The sequence below is a fragment of the Heterodontus francisci genome, chromosome 4 (assembly GCF_036365525.1).
Source record: "Heterodontus francisci isolate sHetFra1 chromosome 4, sHetFra1.hap1, whole genome shotgun sequence".
NCBI classification, from domain to species: Eukaryota; Metazoa; Chordata; class Chondrichthyes; order Heterodontiformes; family Heterodontidae; genus Heterodontus; species Heterodontus francisci.
In genome coordinates, this window is record NC_090374.1 from 69180493 (window position 1) to 69201972 (window position 21480).

Consider the following 21480-nt stretch of genomic DNA (forward strand, 5'->3'; position numbering starts at 1 on the left):
GGGCCTAGAAAAGTATGAATACTGTTCCTGTGCCATTGCAAATATCTTCCTGATCACTGATAGCCCAATCAGTCTTAAAGGTTGTTGAGGTGTAGTAAAAGTGGAAGTTAGTGGCATGCTATACTGTCTATTTTGACAGGATGTGTTGACATTTGTGGGGTATTGTTAATAAGTCTGTAACACTAAGATATACCTCAATAGTTTGGTTACACATTCAAGTGAAAAGCACCCTCACTAAAAAAAACACAAATTTTCCTTTGAAATTTTACAATATATAATAAACATTCTTACATAAAATGGTGTGTTAATATGTTGGCTTTATTAATTCTATGATTTCTTAATCTATGAAAGTAAAAACTAATGATACATAATAAGTATTGATTTTTGTCAAATATTCTCAGGATGAAACTGGTGCAGTTGTTGCTTATGAGGTGGCCCCTCCAAGAAACCTCATACAATTGCTGGTGATCCGCAGATCTGGTAGATTTGGAGAAGTAAATGTAGCTTGGGAAGCACGGCCTGGAAGTGCCAATTTCTCAGATTTCACTCCGGCCTATGGAAATCTTACATTTGCTAATGCAAAGGTAGGCCTTTGTTTTACATAGATTTACATAGAAATTACAACACAAACAGACCATATGGCCCAACCAGTCCATATTCATGATTGTCCTTCACACAAGCAAAAGTCCTAATCCCATGTCTTTGCCCTGTTCCAATATTCTTTTATCCCTATTTCCTTCAGCCACCTATTTAACCTATCATTAAACGTTGACATGGGGGTAAGATTCAATTTTGATAGACAATTATACACCCAGCCTGATGTAAATTGGTTGTGGTGTATAACTGGTGATCAATCCACTACCAGCTGTTTTGCATCTCCATTGAAATCGAATTTTTGTCCCTGGTGTCTGCTCCAGTCACTAAAACCTGTTGCGCAATCTGCAGCCTCTCTCAGGCCACAACTGACTGCTGTTATCACTGCACATGTGAAATTTCTATACAGTAGCTATCAGAGTTTGGTAGTTTCCCCTCCTCTCATCTACATTTTGAGCAGGCTGGTTAGCATAGTCATTCCCAGTGGCATTTGCCAGGGCGCATAAAAAGGATTAGTGTCATCTTGATGTTGCAGTCAAACAAGCAATACTGGCTCCAGATCACTGTGGCGTGCCATTTTTTGCAATACATGTAAAACATAACATGCACTGACTGAGAGACTTCTGAGTAGGCTCCCAGAATAAGGGTTAGTTGGATATTCACACCTCATTGTGATGCCACTGGGAGGTCCAGTGGTACTGCCATCATTGAGTAAAGGAGCCTCTACCAGCAATATCTGCCAAAGTGAGGTTTGTTAACTCTGTCAACATTGGGGTGTAGACATGGGCCTAAGAGCAGTGGGCACCTCTCAGCAGCCTGATCTTTATTTATTAAGAGATACAGCACTGAAACAGGCCCTTCGGCCCACCGAATCGGTGCTGACCAACAACCACCCATTTACACTAATCCTACATTAATCCCATATTCCCTACCACATCCCCACCATTCACCTACCTACACTAGGGGCAATTTACAAAGGCCAATTTACCTATCAACCTGCAAGTCTTTGGCTGTGGGAGGAAACTAGAGCACCCAGTGGAAACCTACGCAGTCACAGGGAGAACTTGCAAACTCCACACAGGCAGTACCAGAACTGAACCCGGGTCGCTGGAGCTGTGAGGCTGCGGTGCTAACCACTGCACCACTGTGCCACCCTAGTATCTATCCGTTGTTTCCCATTTCCTCTGAACACATCAACTCAAAGGATTCCTAATGACCAACAATCTGATGCAAATAAACAACTTGGATTCGTATATCACCAATAACATAGCAAAGGCTTCACAGGATTGTATTCAGACACTTAGCCAAAGAAGGAGACATTAGGGCAGGTGACCAAGAACTTGGACAAAGATGTAACTGCTGAGGAAAGTTTTAAAGTAGGAGAGAGGTGAAAAGGCAGAGGGGTTTAGGGAGTGAAGAGAGTTTAGGGCCTATATAGCTGGCGAAGGAAGTGGGATTCCCCAGGAGTCAGTATTAAGACTACTCCTTTTCTTAATCTATATTAATGATTTAGACTTAGGTGTACAGTGCACAATTTCAAAATTTGCAGATGACACAAAACTTGGAAGTATTGTGAACTGTGAGGGTTAGTACTCAGACCACTGCATTTTCTTCAATCTATAAATGACTTGGATCTTGGAATACAAAGTAGAATTTCAAAATTTGCCAATGATACCAAATTTGGAGGAGTGGCAAACAGTGAGGATGATACGAACCTCCGGCAACAGGATATAGATAGGCCAGGAGAATGAGCAGACAAGTGGCAGATGGAATTCAATACAAACAAATGTAAGGTGATGCATTTTGGCAGAAGGGATAGGGTGAGACAATATAGACTTAATGATGTCGTTCAAAAGAGTGTGTAGGAACAGAGGGACCTGGGTATGCATATGTATCGATCTTTGAAGGTGATAGGACATATTGAGAGAGTGGTTGGTAAAGCATATGGGATCTTGGGCTTCATAATTCAAAACATAGAGTACAAAACAGGGATGTTATGCTGAACCTTTATTTAGATCTAGTTAGAGCTAGAGTATTGCATCCAGTTCTGGTTATAGAGTTATGCAGCACAGAAACAGGCCCTTCAGCCCATCGTGTCCATGCCGGCCATTAAGCACCTATCTATTCTAATCCTATTTTCCAGCACTTGGCCCATAGCCTTGTATGCTATGGCATTTCAAGTGCTCATCTAAATACTTCTTAAATGTTGTGAGGGTTCCTGCCTCTACCACCCCTTCAGGCAGTGTGTTCCAGATTCCAACCACCCTCAAGGTGAAAATAATTTTCCTCCAATCCCCTCTAAACCTCTTGCCCCTTACCTTAAATCTATGCCCCTTTGGTTCCACTAAGGGAAAAAGTTTCTTCCTATCTATACCCCTCATAATTTTGTATACCTCAATCAGGTCCCCCCTCAGCCTTCTCTGCTCTAAGGAAAACAACCCTAGTCTATCCAGTCTCTCTTCATAGCTGAAATACGCCAGCCCAGGCAATATCCTGGTGAATCTCCTGTGCACCCTCTCCAGTGCAATCACATCCTTCCTATAGTGTGGCGACCAGAACTGTACACTGTACCCCAGCTGTGGCCTAACTAGTGTTTTATACAGCTCCATCATAACCTCCCTGCTCTTATATTCTATGCCTTGGCTAATAAAGGCAAGTATCCCATATGCCTTCCTACCACCTTATCTACCTGTGCTGCTGCCTTCAGTGATCAATGGACAAGTACACCAGGGTCCCGCTGACTCTTTGTACTTCCTAGGGTCCTACCTCCAATGTATATTCCCTTGCCTTGTTAGTCCTCCCAAAATGCATCACCTCACACTTCTCAGGATTAAATTCCATCTGCCACTGCTCTGCCCATCTTACCAGCCCATCTATATCATCCTGTAATCTAAGGCTTTCCTCCTCACTATTTATGACACCACCAATTTTCGTGTCATCTGCGAACTTACTTATCATACCTCCTATATTCACGTCTATATCATTAATGTACACTACAAATAGCAAGGGTCCCAGCACTGATGCGGTACACCACTGGTCACAGCCTTCCACTCACAAAAACAACCCTCGACCATCACCCTCTGCCTCCTGCCATTAAGCCAGTTTTGGATCCAATTTGCCAAATTGCCCTGGATCCCATGGGCTCTTACCTTCTTGACCAATCTTCTATGTGGGACCTTATCAAAAGCCTTACTGAAGTCCATGTAAACTACAACAACTGCTTTACCCTCATTTACACACCTAGTCACCTCCTCAAAAAATTCAATCAAATTTCTTAGACATGATCTCCCCCTGACGAAGCCATGCTGACTATCCTTGATTAATCCCTGCCTCTCTATGTGGAGATTAATCCTGTCACTCAGAATTTTTTCCAATAGGTTCCCTACCACTGATGTTGGACTCACTGGCCTTTAATTACCTGGTTTATTCCTGCTACCCTTCTTGAATAATGGTACCGCATTCGCTGTCCTCCAGTCCTACGGCACCTCTCCTGTGGCCAGAGAGGATTTAAATATTTTTGTCAGAGCCCCTGCTATCTCCTCCTTTGCCTCACATAATAGCCTGGGATACATCTCATCTGGGCCTGGGGTTTTATCCACTTTTAAGTGTGGTCACCACGCATTATGAAGGATGTAAGGGTTCTTGAGAGGGTGCAGAGGAGATTTACCAAAATGTTTCTCGGGATGGGGAATTTTAGTTAGATTGTTTGGCTGGAAAATATGGTGTTGTTCTCTCTGGAGCAAAGGAGATTGAGGGGAGGTTTGATAGAGGTGTACAAGATTATGACAGGCTTAGATAAGTTAGACAGGAAAAATTATTCCTATTAACTGATATTATAAGGAGTAGGTTGAAGGTTTTAGGTAAAAGATGCAGGTAAAATGTGAGGAAGACCTTTTTTACGCAGCGAGTGGTAATGACCTGGAACTCGCTGCCCACGAGGATGGTGGAAGTGGAGACAATCAATGATTTCAAAAGGAAATTGGATGGGCACTTGAAGGAAATAAACTTGCAGTGCTACAGGGATCGAGCAGGGGAGCGGGACTGACTGGATTGCTCCGGGGAGAGCCGGTATGGACTCAATGGGCTGAATGGCCTCCTTCTATGCTATAAATGACTCTATAGCAACCCTCTCTGTTACCTCATCAAAAAAACTAAATCAAGTTAATTAAACACATTTGCTTTTGACAAATCCATGCTGGCTTTCTTTAATTAATCTACATTTGTACGAGTGACTCTGAATTTTGTCCAAGATTATTGTTTCTAAAAGCTTTCTCACCACTGAGATTAAACTGATTGGCCTGTATTTGCTGGGTTTATCCTACATCCTTTTTTGAACAAGAGTGTAACACTTACAATTCTCCAGTATTCTGGCATCACCCCTCTATCTAAGAAGGATTGGAAGATTATGACCAGTACATCTGCAATTTCTACCCTTATTTCCCTCAGTATCCTCCGATGTGTCTGATCCGGTCCTGGTGACTTCTCAAATTTAAGTACAGCCAGCCTGTCCAATAGCTCCTCTTCCTCAATTTTTAGCCCATCCTGTGTCTCAACTACCTCCTCAATTATGACTTTGGCAATATCTTCTTCCTTGGTAAAGACAGATGGAAAGTATTTATTTATTACCTCAGCCATGCCCTCTGCCTCCATGCGTAAATCCCCTTTTTGGTCCCTAATCGGCCACACTCCTCCTTTTATCACGGGTTTACTATTTATATGCATATACAAGACTTTTGTATTCCCATTTATTTTATCATCTCATACTCTCTCTTTGCTTCTCATTTCTTTTTTAACTTCCACTCTGATCTTTCAGTATTTAGCCTGGTTCTCATTGTATTGTCAATATGACATCTGCCATATGCATCCTTTTTTTGCTTCATCTTAGTGTCTATCTCTTTCATCATCCGGGGAGATCTGGCTTTGTTTATCGTACCTTTCCCACTTGTGGGAATGCACCTTGACTGTACCTGAACTATCTCCTCTTTAAAAGGCAGCCCATTGGTCCATTACAGTTTTTCCTGCCAATCTTTGATTCCAGTTTACCTGGGCCAAATCTGTTCTCACCATTGAAATTGGCCCTCCCCCAATTAATTATTTTTACTCTGGATTGTTCCTTGTCCTTTTCCATGGGCAGCCTAAACCTTATGATACAATGATCACTGTCCCCTAAATGTTCCCCTAATAAACACTTGAGCCACGTGATCCACATCATTTCCCAGAACCAGATCCAGCAATATCTCCTCACTGGGCCAGAAACAAAATGATCTAGAAAATTCTCCTAAACACACTTCAGAAACTCTTTCCTCTCTTTGCTCTTTACACTATTACTATCCCAGTCTATATGAGGATAATTCAAGTCCCCCATTATAACTACTCTATAATTTTTGTACCTCTCTAATTTCCTTGCAAATTTGTTCCTCTCTATCTTTCCCACTAGTTGGTGACCTCTACAATACACCCACCTGTGTAATGGCACGTCTATTGTTTCTTAGCTCTAACCAAATACATTCTACACTTGATCCCTCTAGGATATCCTCTCTCTCCAGTACTGTAATATTCTCCTTAATCAATGCTGCGACCACTCCTTCTTCTTTCCTTCCCCAAGTTTCTTAACCACCTTGTATCCAGGAATATTTAGTACCCAGTCCTGCCCTTTTTTGAGCCAGGTTTCTGTTATCCCCACAACATCATATTCCCATGTGACTGCAGTTCACCAACCTTATTTAGCACACTCTGTGCGTGCACAGACATGCACAGTAAATCTATTTTTTATCTTATTACATTCCTTCTTAATTTGATTCCATCTAGTAACTTACTATTTCTTACTCTAGTACTGTAATGTAAGGTAACCTTACCTTTAAGAGACCAGGCTACCGATGTTACTGATGATGTCACCACATATGTATATATAGACAGGAGATGCCATTTTGTAAGGACACTGAGCACATGGCCTGCACACAGAGCACGCACAGCAGCAAGGACAAGACTTGGACCTGAGTAACATGTACAGCTCAGGTCCAGGTCTTGTGGGAGTAACATGTAAATAGTTAAGGTAATAAAGAGTATTGTATTGAACATGAGTATCAAGCCTGTGTCTTTCTTTAAGAAGACTTACTGATCTGCTTAACAGCTATACACAAAAGAAAGAGAGCACAATACTACAGGTTCTATCAGTCTCTCCCAATTCTTTGTGCACCTTGTTCCTCCTCTCTAATGTGGTACATGGTTCCCATCCCCCTGTCAATTTTGTTTAAAACCTTCCCAACGCACTAGCAAACTACCTGGCAAGAACATGCACAGTCCTGGCTCTGTTGAGATGCAAGCCGTCCGGCCTGTACAGATACCATCCACCCCAGAACCGGCCTCAATTTCCCAAGAATCTAATAAATAAGTTAATTTTTTTTTTTAAACCTTTTACTGTTACAATTACTAAGAAAACTGACTGAATACAAAATAAGTCACGGTTTGAAATCTATTTGCAATTTTTATCCATTGTCATTGTACCATGACACTGTTTGGTTTAAAGTTTCAGGAATACTGCATAAAGTGCACAAATATTGCACATTTTTAAAAATGTGATTTTTAAATAGCTGAGGCATCAACAACCCCAAATTTTGTCTTCATGAAATGGATGGAGAACTAAACAAATATGATTCTCTGGTCTTAAACTCTCTTAATTGCAAATTCATGAAATATAAACTCTCAGTATGCAATATGTTTTCATTCTTCCCTTTTTGTAGTCTTCTGCTGTTCTGGAGATCATGATAGTGGATGATAATCTGACAGAATTTCTGGAGACATTCAGTGTTATCCTGATTCGAGTGATAGGAGGTGCCAAACTGGGGGATGATATTGTAGTTACTATCAACATTCCAAACAATGACTCACCTGTTGGAGTGTTTGGGTTTGAGGAACGGTCTGTGAGTAATATTTTCCTTTTTTCTCAATATTTCCTACTGCTCAGATTCAGTGGCTACATTTATTTAGAATCTGGCTAAGGATGGATATCTCCAAAATTACAAGAAAAGTTATGTACTTGCAGATAGAAACTTTATTACTAATAACTCTCAATATCACAATTATACTAATACAGGGGGTGAAATTTATCTTTACTAGTGCAAAATGGACTAGAGGGCTTCATCAGCCCATTTTATACTCTGCCCAATTTACTTTTTCATCCAAGTCAATGGAAAAAAAATCAGATGGAGTTTAAAACAGGCTGAAGATGCGTTATTACCCATTTTGTACTACTGTTCAGATGATTTTTACCCCCAGTCTCAAGTGTTTTGCAGTAATATGATTGAAGTTGATAGAACTGTAAGCAAATAAAGCTTAAGGACGTTTAAAACGATTTCCATGAATAGCTGGAATATTAATAAAATGATTTTTAAGCATTTGAGCATGCTGTCCTTCTCAGCTCTGTGATACAAAATTGTCAATAAGAATAAATTGATTCTTTAGTTGTGAGCGGGGCGGTACCAGTTGGTGCAGTATGATAGAACATTTTAACTTCAACAAAACTGGGTAGACCAGACCAGTATGAGTGCTTTACTCCCAACATGGAAGATCCCTGGGAGAGTTACCATTCCAGCTTTCTTGCTTCAATTCTCCCCTAGGTTGTTGGATAAGGAGTTATGCAGGGACACTGTTGCCCATCAGTGGGGAAGAATTATTGGCCTTTGCCAGCTTGTCATGTTTGAATCATGGGGCTGAATTTTACGGGGGTCTTCGAAGACCCACCACCGGGGCTGACAGCGGGAGGTGACCTGGCTGTAGCAGATGGTGGGACCCTGGGACATTTGAGGATAATTGAGGACAGCAGCTCACTCCAAAGAGCTGCTGGCCAAATATGACGGCTGGCAGCTCAGCAGTGGCCAGCACTGAGGCTGCAGCTCCAGAATGAGGGTACCTCACCATTGAGATGCCCTTGAAGAGAAGTGAGGTTTTTTCGGGAAGTCAGGCCCTGGTGACTGGGGGGACCAGGGGGGTAGTTGCGGTGCACGGGCGGTGCTGTTGCCGTGGGGGTGGCCATTGCTGCTGGGGGATGCCTCCATGGGTCATGGAGTGCCCATAAAGGGGGGACCTTCCATCCCCTGGGATCCAGCTAGGCGGCTGCCAGGGTTTGTTTACCTGGCGGTCCAGCCATGCAACAGCGGGCCCTCCCAATGTGGGCAAAATGCCTGCGGAAGGGGGAAGTGGCCATTAATTGGCTACTTATGTGGCTCGGCCAAGCCGCCAAGTTCCTCACTCGACGCCTTCCCTCGCCATATTGCCAGCCCTCCTGCCTCCAAGCACAACCCCAATGGGCTGGGAAAATTTAGCCCATGGTTTATCAATGAACTACGTTGACATGGCAGCCAGAGGCACATATACGATCAGAATGCCACATTTTACTGGGTAGACGAGTCGCACCATCTAGGAGACAATAGTGAGAAAGACTTTGCTTTTAATTGCATTTCACCACTGGAGAATGGATTTAAACCTTGCCCAGAGAACAATCTCGTCTTTCTCAAAGCCATGTAAGGATTGTTAGTAATTTATAGGAATGTAAAATTACAATTCATTTCAGAGTGGAGATTAATCTAGAATACAAAGCTGCCTTCAGATTTTGCTGTTGATAGCAAATCAGTAATCTTGCTCATAAATATCAAAGTAGACTTGCCATATTTTTGGGAGGAAAGCTCTGGCGGGCGACTAGTGGAGTTCCAGGCATTCAAAAGCCTGATCTCAGAAAGAGAGACTCCTGAGAATTGCTGCTAGATTAATAGTACAGAAAATATGGGAAAGAAAAATATAGAGGTATAGTTGAAAATATTCTTCAGGCATTACAGCATATTGTCAGAGTCTTTAGATTCCATCTGACCATATCTCATGTAGGTGTTTGATAACAGCTGTATATTTGCAGCATGAACATTTCATTTTTAACCTTTGTCATTCCTCATATACATCCAGAAAATGGAAAATTTAACTGCTGCAATATTTCACTTTCATTTAAATTTTTCAAGTATTAGTATAAACTTTCTTTCTCCAGCTGCTTCTACCTTCCCTTTTATCCACATTCCTGATGATCAACATCAAAAGGTGCATACAGATAAAGACCCATCTAGCTCATCCACACAAGAAGTTACAGTCTCCCATTGCAAAGTCAGCTGTTCCTTAAGTCATTCCAGGGCTTTTGACTCCAATATCCTACCCAGAATTTCATTCCACATTTTGATCACTGTATTGAAAGAAAATATTAATATTGACATTAAACTTGCCTTTCACTACTTTGAATCCTCTCCTCCTAATGCAATTTAATTTGAAATAATATTCCAGCTATACCTTACTAAGTATTGTCTTGTATACCTCTAGGAAATCCCCTTTCAGTTGCCTCCTTTCAAGGCTGAAAAACTGAAGTCTATCCAGGTTTTGTTTCATAACTCAGTCCTCTTACATGAGCCATCAGCTTAACATCTGTTCTATGCACCATCTCCAGAGCTTGAAGGTCTCCTTGTTCCGAATGACCAGAACTGAATATAACACCCAAAGTGTAGGCTGAACTTTACACTATATAGTTAAACATTCTGTTTGCTTTGTTGATTGCTGCTTTGCAGTGAATGGACATATTAAACACTAAGTCTGCTGACACCTCAAATCTTTCAACTTCATCCTTAGTTATTTCAACATCATTTGTGGACTATATATGTTAATCGTGTAGTGTATAGTTTTAATATTATATGAATAATGCAACTGAAAACTGTGCACTTCCACTTTCATAGAGATGTCAGAGAAACAGAACAGACAGCTGTGGTTATTGTACAATAACGTACAGTTGTGTTCTTTTAGGTGACTGTTCAAGAGCCACAGACATCTGATGATCCAGCTGGTCTGGTGTCCTTTACAGTCCATCGTGATGATGGTCATGGCTCAGCCCAGATTGTTTGGCAGGTGGATCATTCTGCAATGGATGACCTCACACCCCTTGCTGGAACATTGTCCTTCAATCAGGTACAAAGCATATGTATAATAATAGAAACAGACTAGCAGAATATGCATTTGAACTTAATTAAACTGCAGTAAAACCTAAAGAAAATGAAGCATTTCCTTGTGATAAACTTCATTGCCCCAGTTGGCATAGCACTTTTTACAATTTAATTTAAATTAAACATTAATCCTAGTTAATCTAACTATGCAAGGAAGAAAAGTACAATGGTTTTTACATTAATGGTCAAAGAAATTATAGGGAGGTGAATGGAAGGGACGAGGGATGACTGTGGGTCATCAGCCCACAATAGTGCTGTGAATCCAGGAGGACAACTCCTCATCCTTTTGACTCCACATTAAGGTAAGTTAAAAAGAAAGAAAAAAGCCTTTTCTGTTGGTGATCTCCAGCAATTCCTTTAAGGACTGCTGGTTAGACCGCCAAAGAACTTGGAAAAACTGAATGGAGCATGCCTGGCACATGCTCCACTCTTGAAGTCCCTCATTACAGTATGCAAGATGCCTAATGTTTGTTTAAGGTGTCAGCCAGGGATTGCTGAATATCATTTGAGCTAATATGGTGTTAAACGTCTTTCAGACATCATTAGAGTACGGGACATAGACTCTCAAATGTGAATTGCTTTGTTTTGGTTTGCACTGCAAAACAGGCATAACAAGGTTCAGTTTTGCCCTCTCTTTTTCAATCTATTCTGTCCCATTCCTTCATAATTTCAAACACCTCTATCAAAGCATCCCATGTACCCCCTTTATTGCCTCAACATCTTTCCTATAGTGTGGAGCCCAAAACTAACTGACTACATCAGCTGAAGTCTTACCAAAGTGTTATTTAAGTTCACCTTTACATCTTGACCTTTATATTCTGTACCTCTTGCCATGAAACATATAGGCTTATTAACTAATGATGCTGCTTTTAATGTCTTGTGAATCTGAACTGTCAAATCCCTTTGCTCTCCCACATTACCTAGCTATCCCCCATTCAAAGTATAATTATTACCTTTTTTAGAAACCGAAATGTACCAACTCACATTTACTGACATTGAATTCCATCTGCCACTTGCAGCTTGCAGTTTTCTTTGTCCTCAGATTTATTTACGATGCTTCCTATGTTAGTATAATCGGCAAATTTGGACACTACTCCCTCTCGCCTTATATCCAGACCATTGATGTACACAGTGAACAGGAACAGGCCCAGAACCAATCATTGTAAGATACTACTACTTTCTTCCAACCATGCTGAGAAACTGTCCATAATTCCCGTTCTGTTTCCTTCCTTCTAGCTAGTTCTTAATAAAGTTTGCTATCCTCACCCTCATTCCATACACTTAATTTTCTCCAGTAGTCTCCTGTGTGGTACCTAGTTGAAAACTTTCTGAAAGTCCATGTCACATCACATCCCCCCTTGTCCACCATATCTGCCACCTCTTTAAAAACTCTATGAGGTGTGTCAAGCATGATATTCTTTCTGAAATCCATGTTGGCTGCTTCTAAGTAATTTCTCTTCTTCTAGATAATTATTAATTTCATCCTTAATTAAAAGCATTCAGATTTTTCCCTACCACAGATATTTAACTAACTGATTTGCAATTATCCAGGTTAGTTTTATCCCTTTTTGAAGATGGATATATATTGGCCACTCTTCAGTCTGTCAGTAATCATCTACTCTCAACAGAAACCTGAAATATTTCTCGACCCTCAATACATTTTCCCCCTTTTCCCTCAGGATTCCTGGTTGTATCCAAGCCGGTCCCAGTTCCCTGTTCTCCTTCAGTACTTTCTGTAATATTTTCCTTTTATTTATTATTATATCTTTCATCAGGCTCTTAAGCTTTACCTCTTCCTCAATCGAGATTTAATATTCCATCCTTAATTGAAGCATGTAAAATTTTCCCTACCATAAATATTAATCCAACTGGCCTGTAATTAATTGGGTTAATTGTGCCTCCCTTTTCAAAAATAGGTATTGCATTGCCAACTCTCCAGTTCTTCTTCATTGTTATTTTGTTTCTAACTTCTTTATTGATCCATAGATTTTACGAACGTATGAATTAGGAACAGGAGTAGGCCACTCGACCCCTCGAGCCTGCTCCGCCATTCAATAAGTTCATGGCTGAACTGACTACTCCACATTTCCACCTACCCCCGATAACGTTCCACCCCCTTGCTTATCAAGAATCTATCTACCTCTGCCTTAAAAATATTCAAAGACTCTGCTTCCACTACCTTTTGGAGAAGGGAATTCCAAAGACTCACGACCCTCTGAAAGAAAACATTTCTCCTCATCTCTGTCTTAAATGGGTGACCCCTTATTTTTAAACAGTGACCACTAGTTTGAGATTCTTCCACAAGGGGAAACATCCTTTCCACATCCACCTTGTCACGACCCCTCAGGATCTTGTATGTCTCAATCAAGTCACCTCTTACTCTTCTAAATTCCAGCAGATACATGCCTGGCCTGTCCAATCTTTCCTCATAAGACAGCCCACCCATTCCAGGTATTAGCCGAGTAAACCTTCTCTGTACTGCCTCCAACGCATTTGCATCCTTCCTTAAATAAGGAGACCAGTACTGTACTTAGTACTCCAGATATGGTCTCACCAATGCCCTGTATAGCTGAAGCATAACCTCCCTACTTTTGTATTCAATTCCCCTCGCAATAAACGATAACATTCTGTTAGCTTTCCTAATTACGTGCTGTATCTGAATACTAACCTTTTGCGATTCATGCATTAGGACACCCAAATCCCTCTGCATCTCAGAGCTCTGCAATCTCTCACCTTTTAGATAATATGCTTCTTTTTTATTCTTCCTGCCAAAGTGGACAATTTCACACTTTCCCACATTATACTCCATTTGCCAGGTCTTTGCCCACTCACTTAACCTATCTATATCCCTTTGGAGCCTCCTTATGTCCTCTTCACAAGTTATTTTCCTACCTATCTTTGTGTCTTTAGCAAATTTAGCAACCATATCTTCGGTCCCTCCTTCTAAGTCATTTATATAAATTGTAAAAAGTTGAGGCCCCAGCACAGATCCCTGTGCCACACCACTCGTTACATCTTGCCAACTGGAAAATGACCCATTTATACCTACCCTCTTTTTCCTGTTAGCTAACCAATCTTCTATCCATGCCATTATGTTACCCCCTACAGCATGAGCTTTTATTTTCTGCAATAACCTTTGATGTGGCACCTTATCAAATGCCTTCTGGAAATCTAAGTACAGTACATCCACCGGTTCCCCTTTATCCACAGCACATGTAACTCCCTCAAAGAACTCCAATAAATTGGTTAAACATGATTTCCCTTTCACAAAACCATGTTGACTCTGCCTGATTACCTTGAATTTTTCTAAGTGCCCTGGTAATTAACTTTCCGTGACCTCTGGGGAAGAGCCTAGTCTTTGCTCGGCATTTCACCAGGAAGGTATAGGTGAGGTTCATAACTTGCAATCAGCTGCACATTTTTAATTATATGTCACATAATGTCAAACTAAATACAGGAAACATTTCATCTGTATATGAACAAAAATGTTAGTAATCCGTTTCTCTTTTCTTATATTAGACTGAAACCAAAAAAACACTTGTTTTACGCATTTATCCAGATGCTTTTCTGGAGGGAGAAGAGCATTATATGATTCGGCTGGTATCTGCCACTAATACTGCAGAAATATCTCCTGTATATGGTAAGTGTGTTAGATTCATTTGGCAGTGTAACAGTTTTAACAATAATTAGTAACAAATGTAGACAAACAGAAATACAGGCTTTTTGAAGCTTTACATTTAGAAAACAAAATTTCCTCTGGATTATTCATCTGACAGAAAGAATGTTTCTTCCACAGGAAGTGCCACTATCATTATTTTGGCTGATAGTGCAGCATCTGGGATGATTGCCATAGCTGAATCAACCAAGCATATTCTAATTGGAGAACCAGTCAGCAGCTACAATGGAACTGCGCTAATAATGTATGTGGCATTTTTGAAATCACTTTTTGCAGAAGCCATTAAGATTAATCGATAAGTTAATCAATCCATTCTTAAATTGCTTCAGGCACAATTTTTTTAAAGCAGAAATTGCAGATTCTTAAGGTTCCAGTTATGTATCTTTTTCACTGTTTTAAGCTACAAGCTCATGAAGGTCCAGTTTACAATGTTTAGTGATGTTCGATCTACCTTACTGAAGCTACCTGAATGATATAGGCCATCTATTGACAAGCCCACATCTTGGGCTGGATTTTACAGGGCCGCCGACATTGGGTTCCATGGCGGGGGTGGGTATGCCAGAAGATTGTTCCGGCAGCAGCCGGCCACAGAGCCCGATGCTGGGAGGGCTGGGCCCAACCTTCCCGGCGACGGTGAGGCTCCGTGGCAGCGCCCTCGCTGGTGGGCGACCTGGATTAACATTTGGTAATGCATACATTTAAATACACTTACCTGCAATCTAACAGTCGGGGTGAAATCTTCAGAGCGGCAGCCGGCACTCTCGCGCCTTCACTTTCCCGTCTGGGGAAAGGTGGCGGGGAATGTGAGATTTTCAGTGCCGGGGGCGGGAAGGGGGGTGGTGGTAGATGTGGGGAACGGGGTCAAACTTTAGTCATTAGTGTAGGGGATGGTGGGTTGGGGTGAACTGCGAACTTTGTTCAGTTTGGGGGGGGTAAGGTCATATTTGAAAGGTAAGCGTTTTGGGGGGGAAGGGTCGACATTTAATTGTTGTTATTGGGGGTGGGAAAGGGACGATAGAATTTTGATTTGAACAGTGAGGGGGTTGGTTCCCTTTAAAAATGTAAATATGCCAGCAGGACTGGCTGCCTTTTAAAAATGACACCAGTACCTGCACACAGGCAGCTGACGCCATTGCTGGCGTCGGAGAGCCCAACCCTCCATGTGGTTGGGTGAGGGGGGGGGGGGGGGGGCGGTCGGCGGGCTTAGCAGGGTATTTAAATGAGCCGTCGCATGGGAGATCGCAGTGGCATTGCGGTAATGGCTTGCGCTTGCGGGCCGCCATTTTTTCGCACACCACCGCTCCTGGTGGCGGATGGTTAAAATTCAACCCCTTGTAATCATTCCTCCTCAGAAAACATGCATTGTTACAAATTTGGATGTTATCGTACATGCTTACATGGACTATACATATTACATGAAGTCATCACAGCACACACACAAATTTGTAGGGCTGAATTTTACCAGCCCCTCGACGACGGCAGTGGGGGGGGGGGGGTCCTATAAAATTCTGCGGGGAGAGGCCCGCCTCCACCCCGTCGTCGAGAAGGGCCCGCCGCATATTACTGGCAGCGGGGGGACCTCGGTATGGCCTCCTTCTTCTAAATATTCGCATGAACATAAATTAGATGTAAATGAACTTAACTGCTCGTGGTGGCCATCCCACGCCGATTTTACAACTGCCGATGGCAACTCGTGCGCCTTTGGATTTCCATACTGAGTTCCAAAGTGAGACACTGGTGGGGAGGGGGGAGGAGTAAAATTATCAGGGTGGTGGGGGTGGGAGGAAGTGTTGAACACATTTTTCATTGTGTGTGGGGATGGTGGGAAGGGGTTTAGGGTCAAATGGGATAAAGGTCGGGGGGAAAGGTCTAACTAGTTTTTTTGGGGGGGATAGGCACAAAAAATGACCATGTGCATTGGGGGAGTGGGAGAGGGGATTGCAGATGTGGCCAAAACTTGATCTAAATTAGGAAATAACTGGTCTCTTTAATCATTTAAATATCTTCTAAGGGCTGGAAACCCTTTAAAAATGGAGCCAGTTCCTGCGTGGTGGCACCGGACACCGTTGCCAGTGCCGCGGCAGCTGCCCCTCTAAATCTTCGGGGGCGGCCGCACCACCTCCTCTTTTTAATTGAGCCCCTGCGCATAATATCGCGGGGGCTCGGCGGCAGAACTTCCATGTCGGAAGGCCGGCGAAGTCACTCGCTAATAAAATTCAGCCCGTAGTTTCAAAACTTTACTTTTGGTAAAAAAAGGAAGAAAGCACGGAATGTTATATATGCGCCCATTCAGCATGATCACTACAGAATATTTTGATTTGTTGACAAAAGGAGATTGGATCAACCATTACATAACTTTTAGAATGTAGTTGTGTTAATAAATTCACAAAGTATATCTATTTATAATATTTGGCAGAAGAATATTTTTACTTTTTATTTTGCTACAGATTAGTTCGTGGTCCAGGAATTTTTGGTGAAGTTACAGTTAACTGGATCATAATTCCAGCATTTCTGAATGAATTTGTTGAAACAAGCGGAGCACTTCTAATGCGTGACAGGCAGTCATCTGCCACCATTTTGATACAGGTACAAGAAATCGAATAAAGTTTGAAATGAGTCAGTCGAAGAAGTTTGATCATTGGTCTGTGGGGAATTAGCTGACCTTAGTCGATATGACAGTAAAAGTGCCACAGTTGTCCTCAATGCTCTTTATTAAGGGGATTCGGGAAAGGGAGGAATGATCAGGCTTGCAACTGCTTAGCATTAGCACAAGAACACAAGATACTTTGAGAAGTTTTCACTATCGTATAAGTGGTGGGGACTGTATAGTAATTATTGTTTTTACCTCACCAGATATTAGTGTTTCCTGTAGATAAATAGCTTAACACTACTTCAAACTTAATATCATAAGTTCTTGGCTTATCAAATATAATATAACATGTCTCAGATACTGTTGAGTTTGTAGCAAATATATGAAATGCTGAAAACATGTAGCAGGTCATCCAATATCTTCAGAGAGAACAAATGAGCCAATGTTTCAGAACTAGTAGATATTACAGAAGAACAGCATTTAAAAAGAAATAGTATTAAGGCAAGGGAGAGAGAAAAACTAGTAAAGAGCTGGGAGAAGGAAAAAATAAGCCAGCACCAAGGGTATAGACTGCTCGGCCAGCGCAATGTTTCCAGGGAAGCACTTCACCCAACTACCAATCCATTTCACCACCCCGCCTAAAATACCTGCCTTGCCCTGACCACCTTACTTCTTGCATGCTCTTTTAAGTCTCATAAATGTCTTTAATTTTTTGTAATTTCTCTCATTATGCCTCCTATTGTTTCATGTTACGAACATATGAATTAGGAGCAGGAGTAGGCCACTCGGCCCCTCGGCTCTGCTCCGCACTTCAACAGGATCATGGCTGATCTGATTGTAACCTCAATCCACATTTCCACCTACCCCTTGCTTATCAAGAATCTATCTATCTTTGCCTTAAAAATATTCAAAATCTCTGCTTCCACCCCCTTTTGAGGAAGAGCATTCCAAAGACTCACGACCCTCTGAGAGAAAAAGATTCTCCTCATCTCTGTCTTAATATTACTTCAGCCATTTAAGTATCTTCTGTTTTTAATTTGAGCACTTCACAAGTCAGTTCTTCTTGTCTATGTGTGTGCATTTTTCCTTCTCTCTTGCCTTTGTTCAATTCCTTTTTAAATGCTGTACATCTATAATATCTGTCACGCTAGACCCCCACCAGCCAATAATGAGGCATATTAATTATGTCATATCAACATTGATTTGAAAAATGTTGCTGAAATGAAGAAAGGACTTGTTTAAATGAATCACCAGGCCCTTGGCTGGAAATACATGTTCATATTAATAGACAGTGCTTGTAGAGACAAAAGGGGTTACTTCCCTTATCCAGTTTAACCCACAATGGACTTTGAGCACCATGTATTGTGTGTAAGAAGAGACATTCCAGGGTCGGCTAAGACCAGAGAATCCACAAACAGACGTGGTCAGGCCAGTTGGTCACATGACTAACCTGCTTGGCAACCTGTTTTTTCTGAATTATACAAAGAGTTTGAATGGAGAGTGTCTGTTTGCTCCTGGACTGAAAAGACCTCCCTGGCTGGCTGGCCACAGCCTCTCCTGTCTGCTTCCATCTCTTTCTCACAGAATTCCAAATCCATGGAAGATACATGAACCCCAAGAGAGAAAAGTCTCCTACAGCAAACAAGGTTTAAAAAGAATACTGAGCCCCAATGAAAAGCAAGATCTACCTACAATCAAGGATTCTACAGTGATCTCGAAGATCTGGAACAAAAACCCTCTTCAGAGATTGCCTCAAAACTTTTCCACTTTATTTCTTCTGCTCTGTTCTGTCTCTATCTGCATGTGTGTATCGCATATGCATACTAGTGTGGGTACGTCGTGTATCCGTAGGCATTAACCGAATTGGAGGAAGTTTAAGTTTAATAAATTTCAAGCTTTCTTCTTTAAACTTAAGAAAACCTGTTGTGCTGGTTTCTTTGCCTTATAATTGGAAAACAGTGAACAAGGATTCACCAAAGGAGAGCTAAAAACACGGTGTGTTTAAAATATAACCCTGTCATGGTAAGACCAGGTGAGGGCTGAGAGGAAATCCCTTTCTCACCAGGTCATAACAGAAATTTGGGGGCTACCGTCCTGGATTTTACCCACAGACAAACAAGAGAAATTGGAAGTGGGAAGCCAAATTGTTCCCAATCAAAAAAATCAAAAAGGAGCAAGATTCCAATACAATTTTTCCTGTGGTTGTGTGTGCTTCAATACTAACCTGTCTGCAACAGAAGCTAGTAGCTCCCCAAACCAGGGTGAAGTAACTTGGGATAAGTTAAAAGCACTGTCTATGGAGGAGCTGAGAAGAATGGCTGAGCAGTGTGGGATCACTGTATGTGGCAAGGCTAGGAAGTCTGAACTCCTAAGACTAGTGGCCAACCATTTTTCCCTTGAATCTGAAGAAGCAGAAGCAGGGTTAGAAGTAGACGCTGAAAAGGTATTGTTAGCAAAGCTACAATTGGAACAGAGGAAACTTGAATTAGAGGAAAAAGAAAGAGAGACAGGAGTGGGAGACAGAAAGAGTCTTCCAGAAGGAACATGAAGGAAAAGGGAGACGAGAGAGAGAGAAAGAATATTCTGGAAGGAATGCAAAGAGAGAGAGCTGAAGCGGTTTGAGTTAACTAGGGGCGACAAAGTAACCCTAGTGAAAGCATGGCCAATATGGAGGAGTGTAATTCAGGGCTGGGTACAGAATTGTTGAAACTAGCTCAACTAATTCCAAAATTCAATGAGGAGGATGTGGAAGAAATTTTTTGTGTCCTTTGTGAAACTGGCAAGGCAGCTAAAATGGCCAGTTGAGACCTGGCCCTTTTTATTACAAAGCAAGCTAACCGGAAAAGCCCATGAGGTTTATTCCCTGTTGCCAGATGAGAGTTCATCAAATTATGAACTGACAAAAAATGCTATCCTCGGGGCGTATGAATTAGTACCCAAAGCCTATCACCAAAAGTTTAGAATCTTCAGGAAGCAAGCTGATCAAACTTATCTGGAGTTGAAAGAAGTAAACAGCTGGCTTTTGACCAGTGGCTGAGGGCTCTTAAAGTACAGCTCAGCTGTGAGAATATCAGAGAAGTAATTCTGTTAGAGGAATTTAAAAACTCTCTCCCACTCTCCATAAAGACACATGTAGAGGAGTAGCAGGTTCAGAGAGCCTGGCAAGCAGCTGTTCTGGCTGATGAGTTTGCTTTGATTTTTAAGTCAGTTTCCCAGGGGAAAACCTTTCCTAATCATCTCCACAAATCCGAAAAGGACCAAGGGTGGGAAGGTGATAGGAGCCCAAGCAGCCCTGAGAGAGAAAGAAAAGCAGGAGATGCAGGGGGTCCTCCACTAGCCAAAAAGGAAGGCGCTGTGAGCAAGAGTGAGACTTGGAGACCTCTGTGCTTCTATTGTAATAAAGCTGGTCTCCTAAAAGCTGACAGCTGGAAACTAAAGGGAAAACCTGTCGGGTTAATCAGGGCACACCTGCTCATTGTTGGAGAAGGAATCCTGAAGGAGAGCACGGCAGAGCAAGCTGTAGCCTTAACCACAGCAGCAGACAGACCCAGGGAAACTGCTACTGTGAGTATGGGAAAAGGTACTAAAATCCCTGAAGATTATCAGGATTTTGTGTCTGACGGGAGGGTAACTCTATACCCCTCGAGTGGGGCCAGCTAGCCCATAATTATTCTCAGGGACACAGGGGTCACTAGATCCCTTTTACTGGAAAAATGCCTGACCTTTCCCCCAGAGAGTGCAGTGAACACCAGAATGGTGGTGAATAGTATTGGAGGGCAGTGTATGCCTATACCTGTACACTGGGTGCATCTGGAGTGCGACCTAGTTTTGGGACCGGTGACCTTAGGGATTGTCCCTAGTTTGCCTGTGACGGGGTTGACCTGCTCCTCAGTAATGATCTGGTGGGGGTGAAGGTGGTAGCCCCCCACCCTCAGTAGTGAAAGAAAGACCGCAGGAAGTCAGAGAGACAGGGCAGTGGCAGGAGACGGACCCTTGCAGCTTCCCTGAATGTTTAGTGGATCAAGCCTTGATCAAACCAGCTCCCCCAGAGAAGACTGAATTAGCACTGCAGGCAGATGACCAGGTCTGTCTGTCTGAGGCTTTCTTTGGAAAGTTAGGAGACCCAGGGAATGAATTAAATGGATTTGCCTTAACTGAAGCTCAGCGAGCCAACCCAGTACTGCGAGAGTTAGCACAGGCGGCCCAGTCTGATAGTGAAGCAGAGGGAGTCCCTGACTGCTAGTGTTTAAAGAATGAGGTACTGATGAGGAAATTAAGTTCTCCTCACAGACCTGAGAGTAAGGAGTGGACAGTAGTTCACCAGTTAGTGGTGCTGCAAAAGTACTGGAGAGAAGGATTAAGAAGGGCCCACGAGACTATGGTGGCTGTACATGCCGGTATACGAAAGACCAAAGTCTGCATAAGACAGCAGTTTGACCGGCCAAAACTCCACAAGAATGTGGTGGAGTACTGCAGGAGTTGCCACATGTGTCAGGTTGAGGGGAAACCCCAACCTACAGTGAAACCTGCACCCCTAAGTCCTGTACTGGTGTTAGGAGGACTGTCCAGCAGAGGGCTGGTGAACCGTAAGGGAC

The 21480-nt window shown here is 42.3% G+C and overlaps 1 protein-coding gene across 1 annotated transcript in view; it reads left to right on the forward strand.

The window, feature by feature from the left end:
- adgrv1 (adhesion G protein-coupled receptor V1) overlaps positions 1-21480 on the forward strand; it is an 810104-nt gene that overhangs the window by 360069 nt on the left and 428555 nt on the right. Inside the window, exons 56-61 of the mRNA XM_068029668.1 lie at positions 402-584; positions 7335-7514; positions 10423-10584; positions 14139-14259; positions 14416-14539; positions 16743-16881. Of these exons, the coding sequence (XP_067885769.1) occupies positions 402-584; positions 7335-7514; positions 10423-10584; positions 14139-14259; positions 14416-14539; positions 16743-16881 (909 nt within the window). The remainder of the gene's footprint in view (positions 1-401; positions 585-7334; positions 7515-10422; positions 10585-14138; positions 14260-14415; positions 14540-16742; positions 16882-21480) is intronic.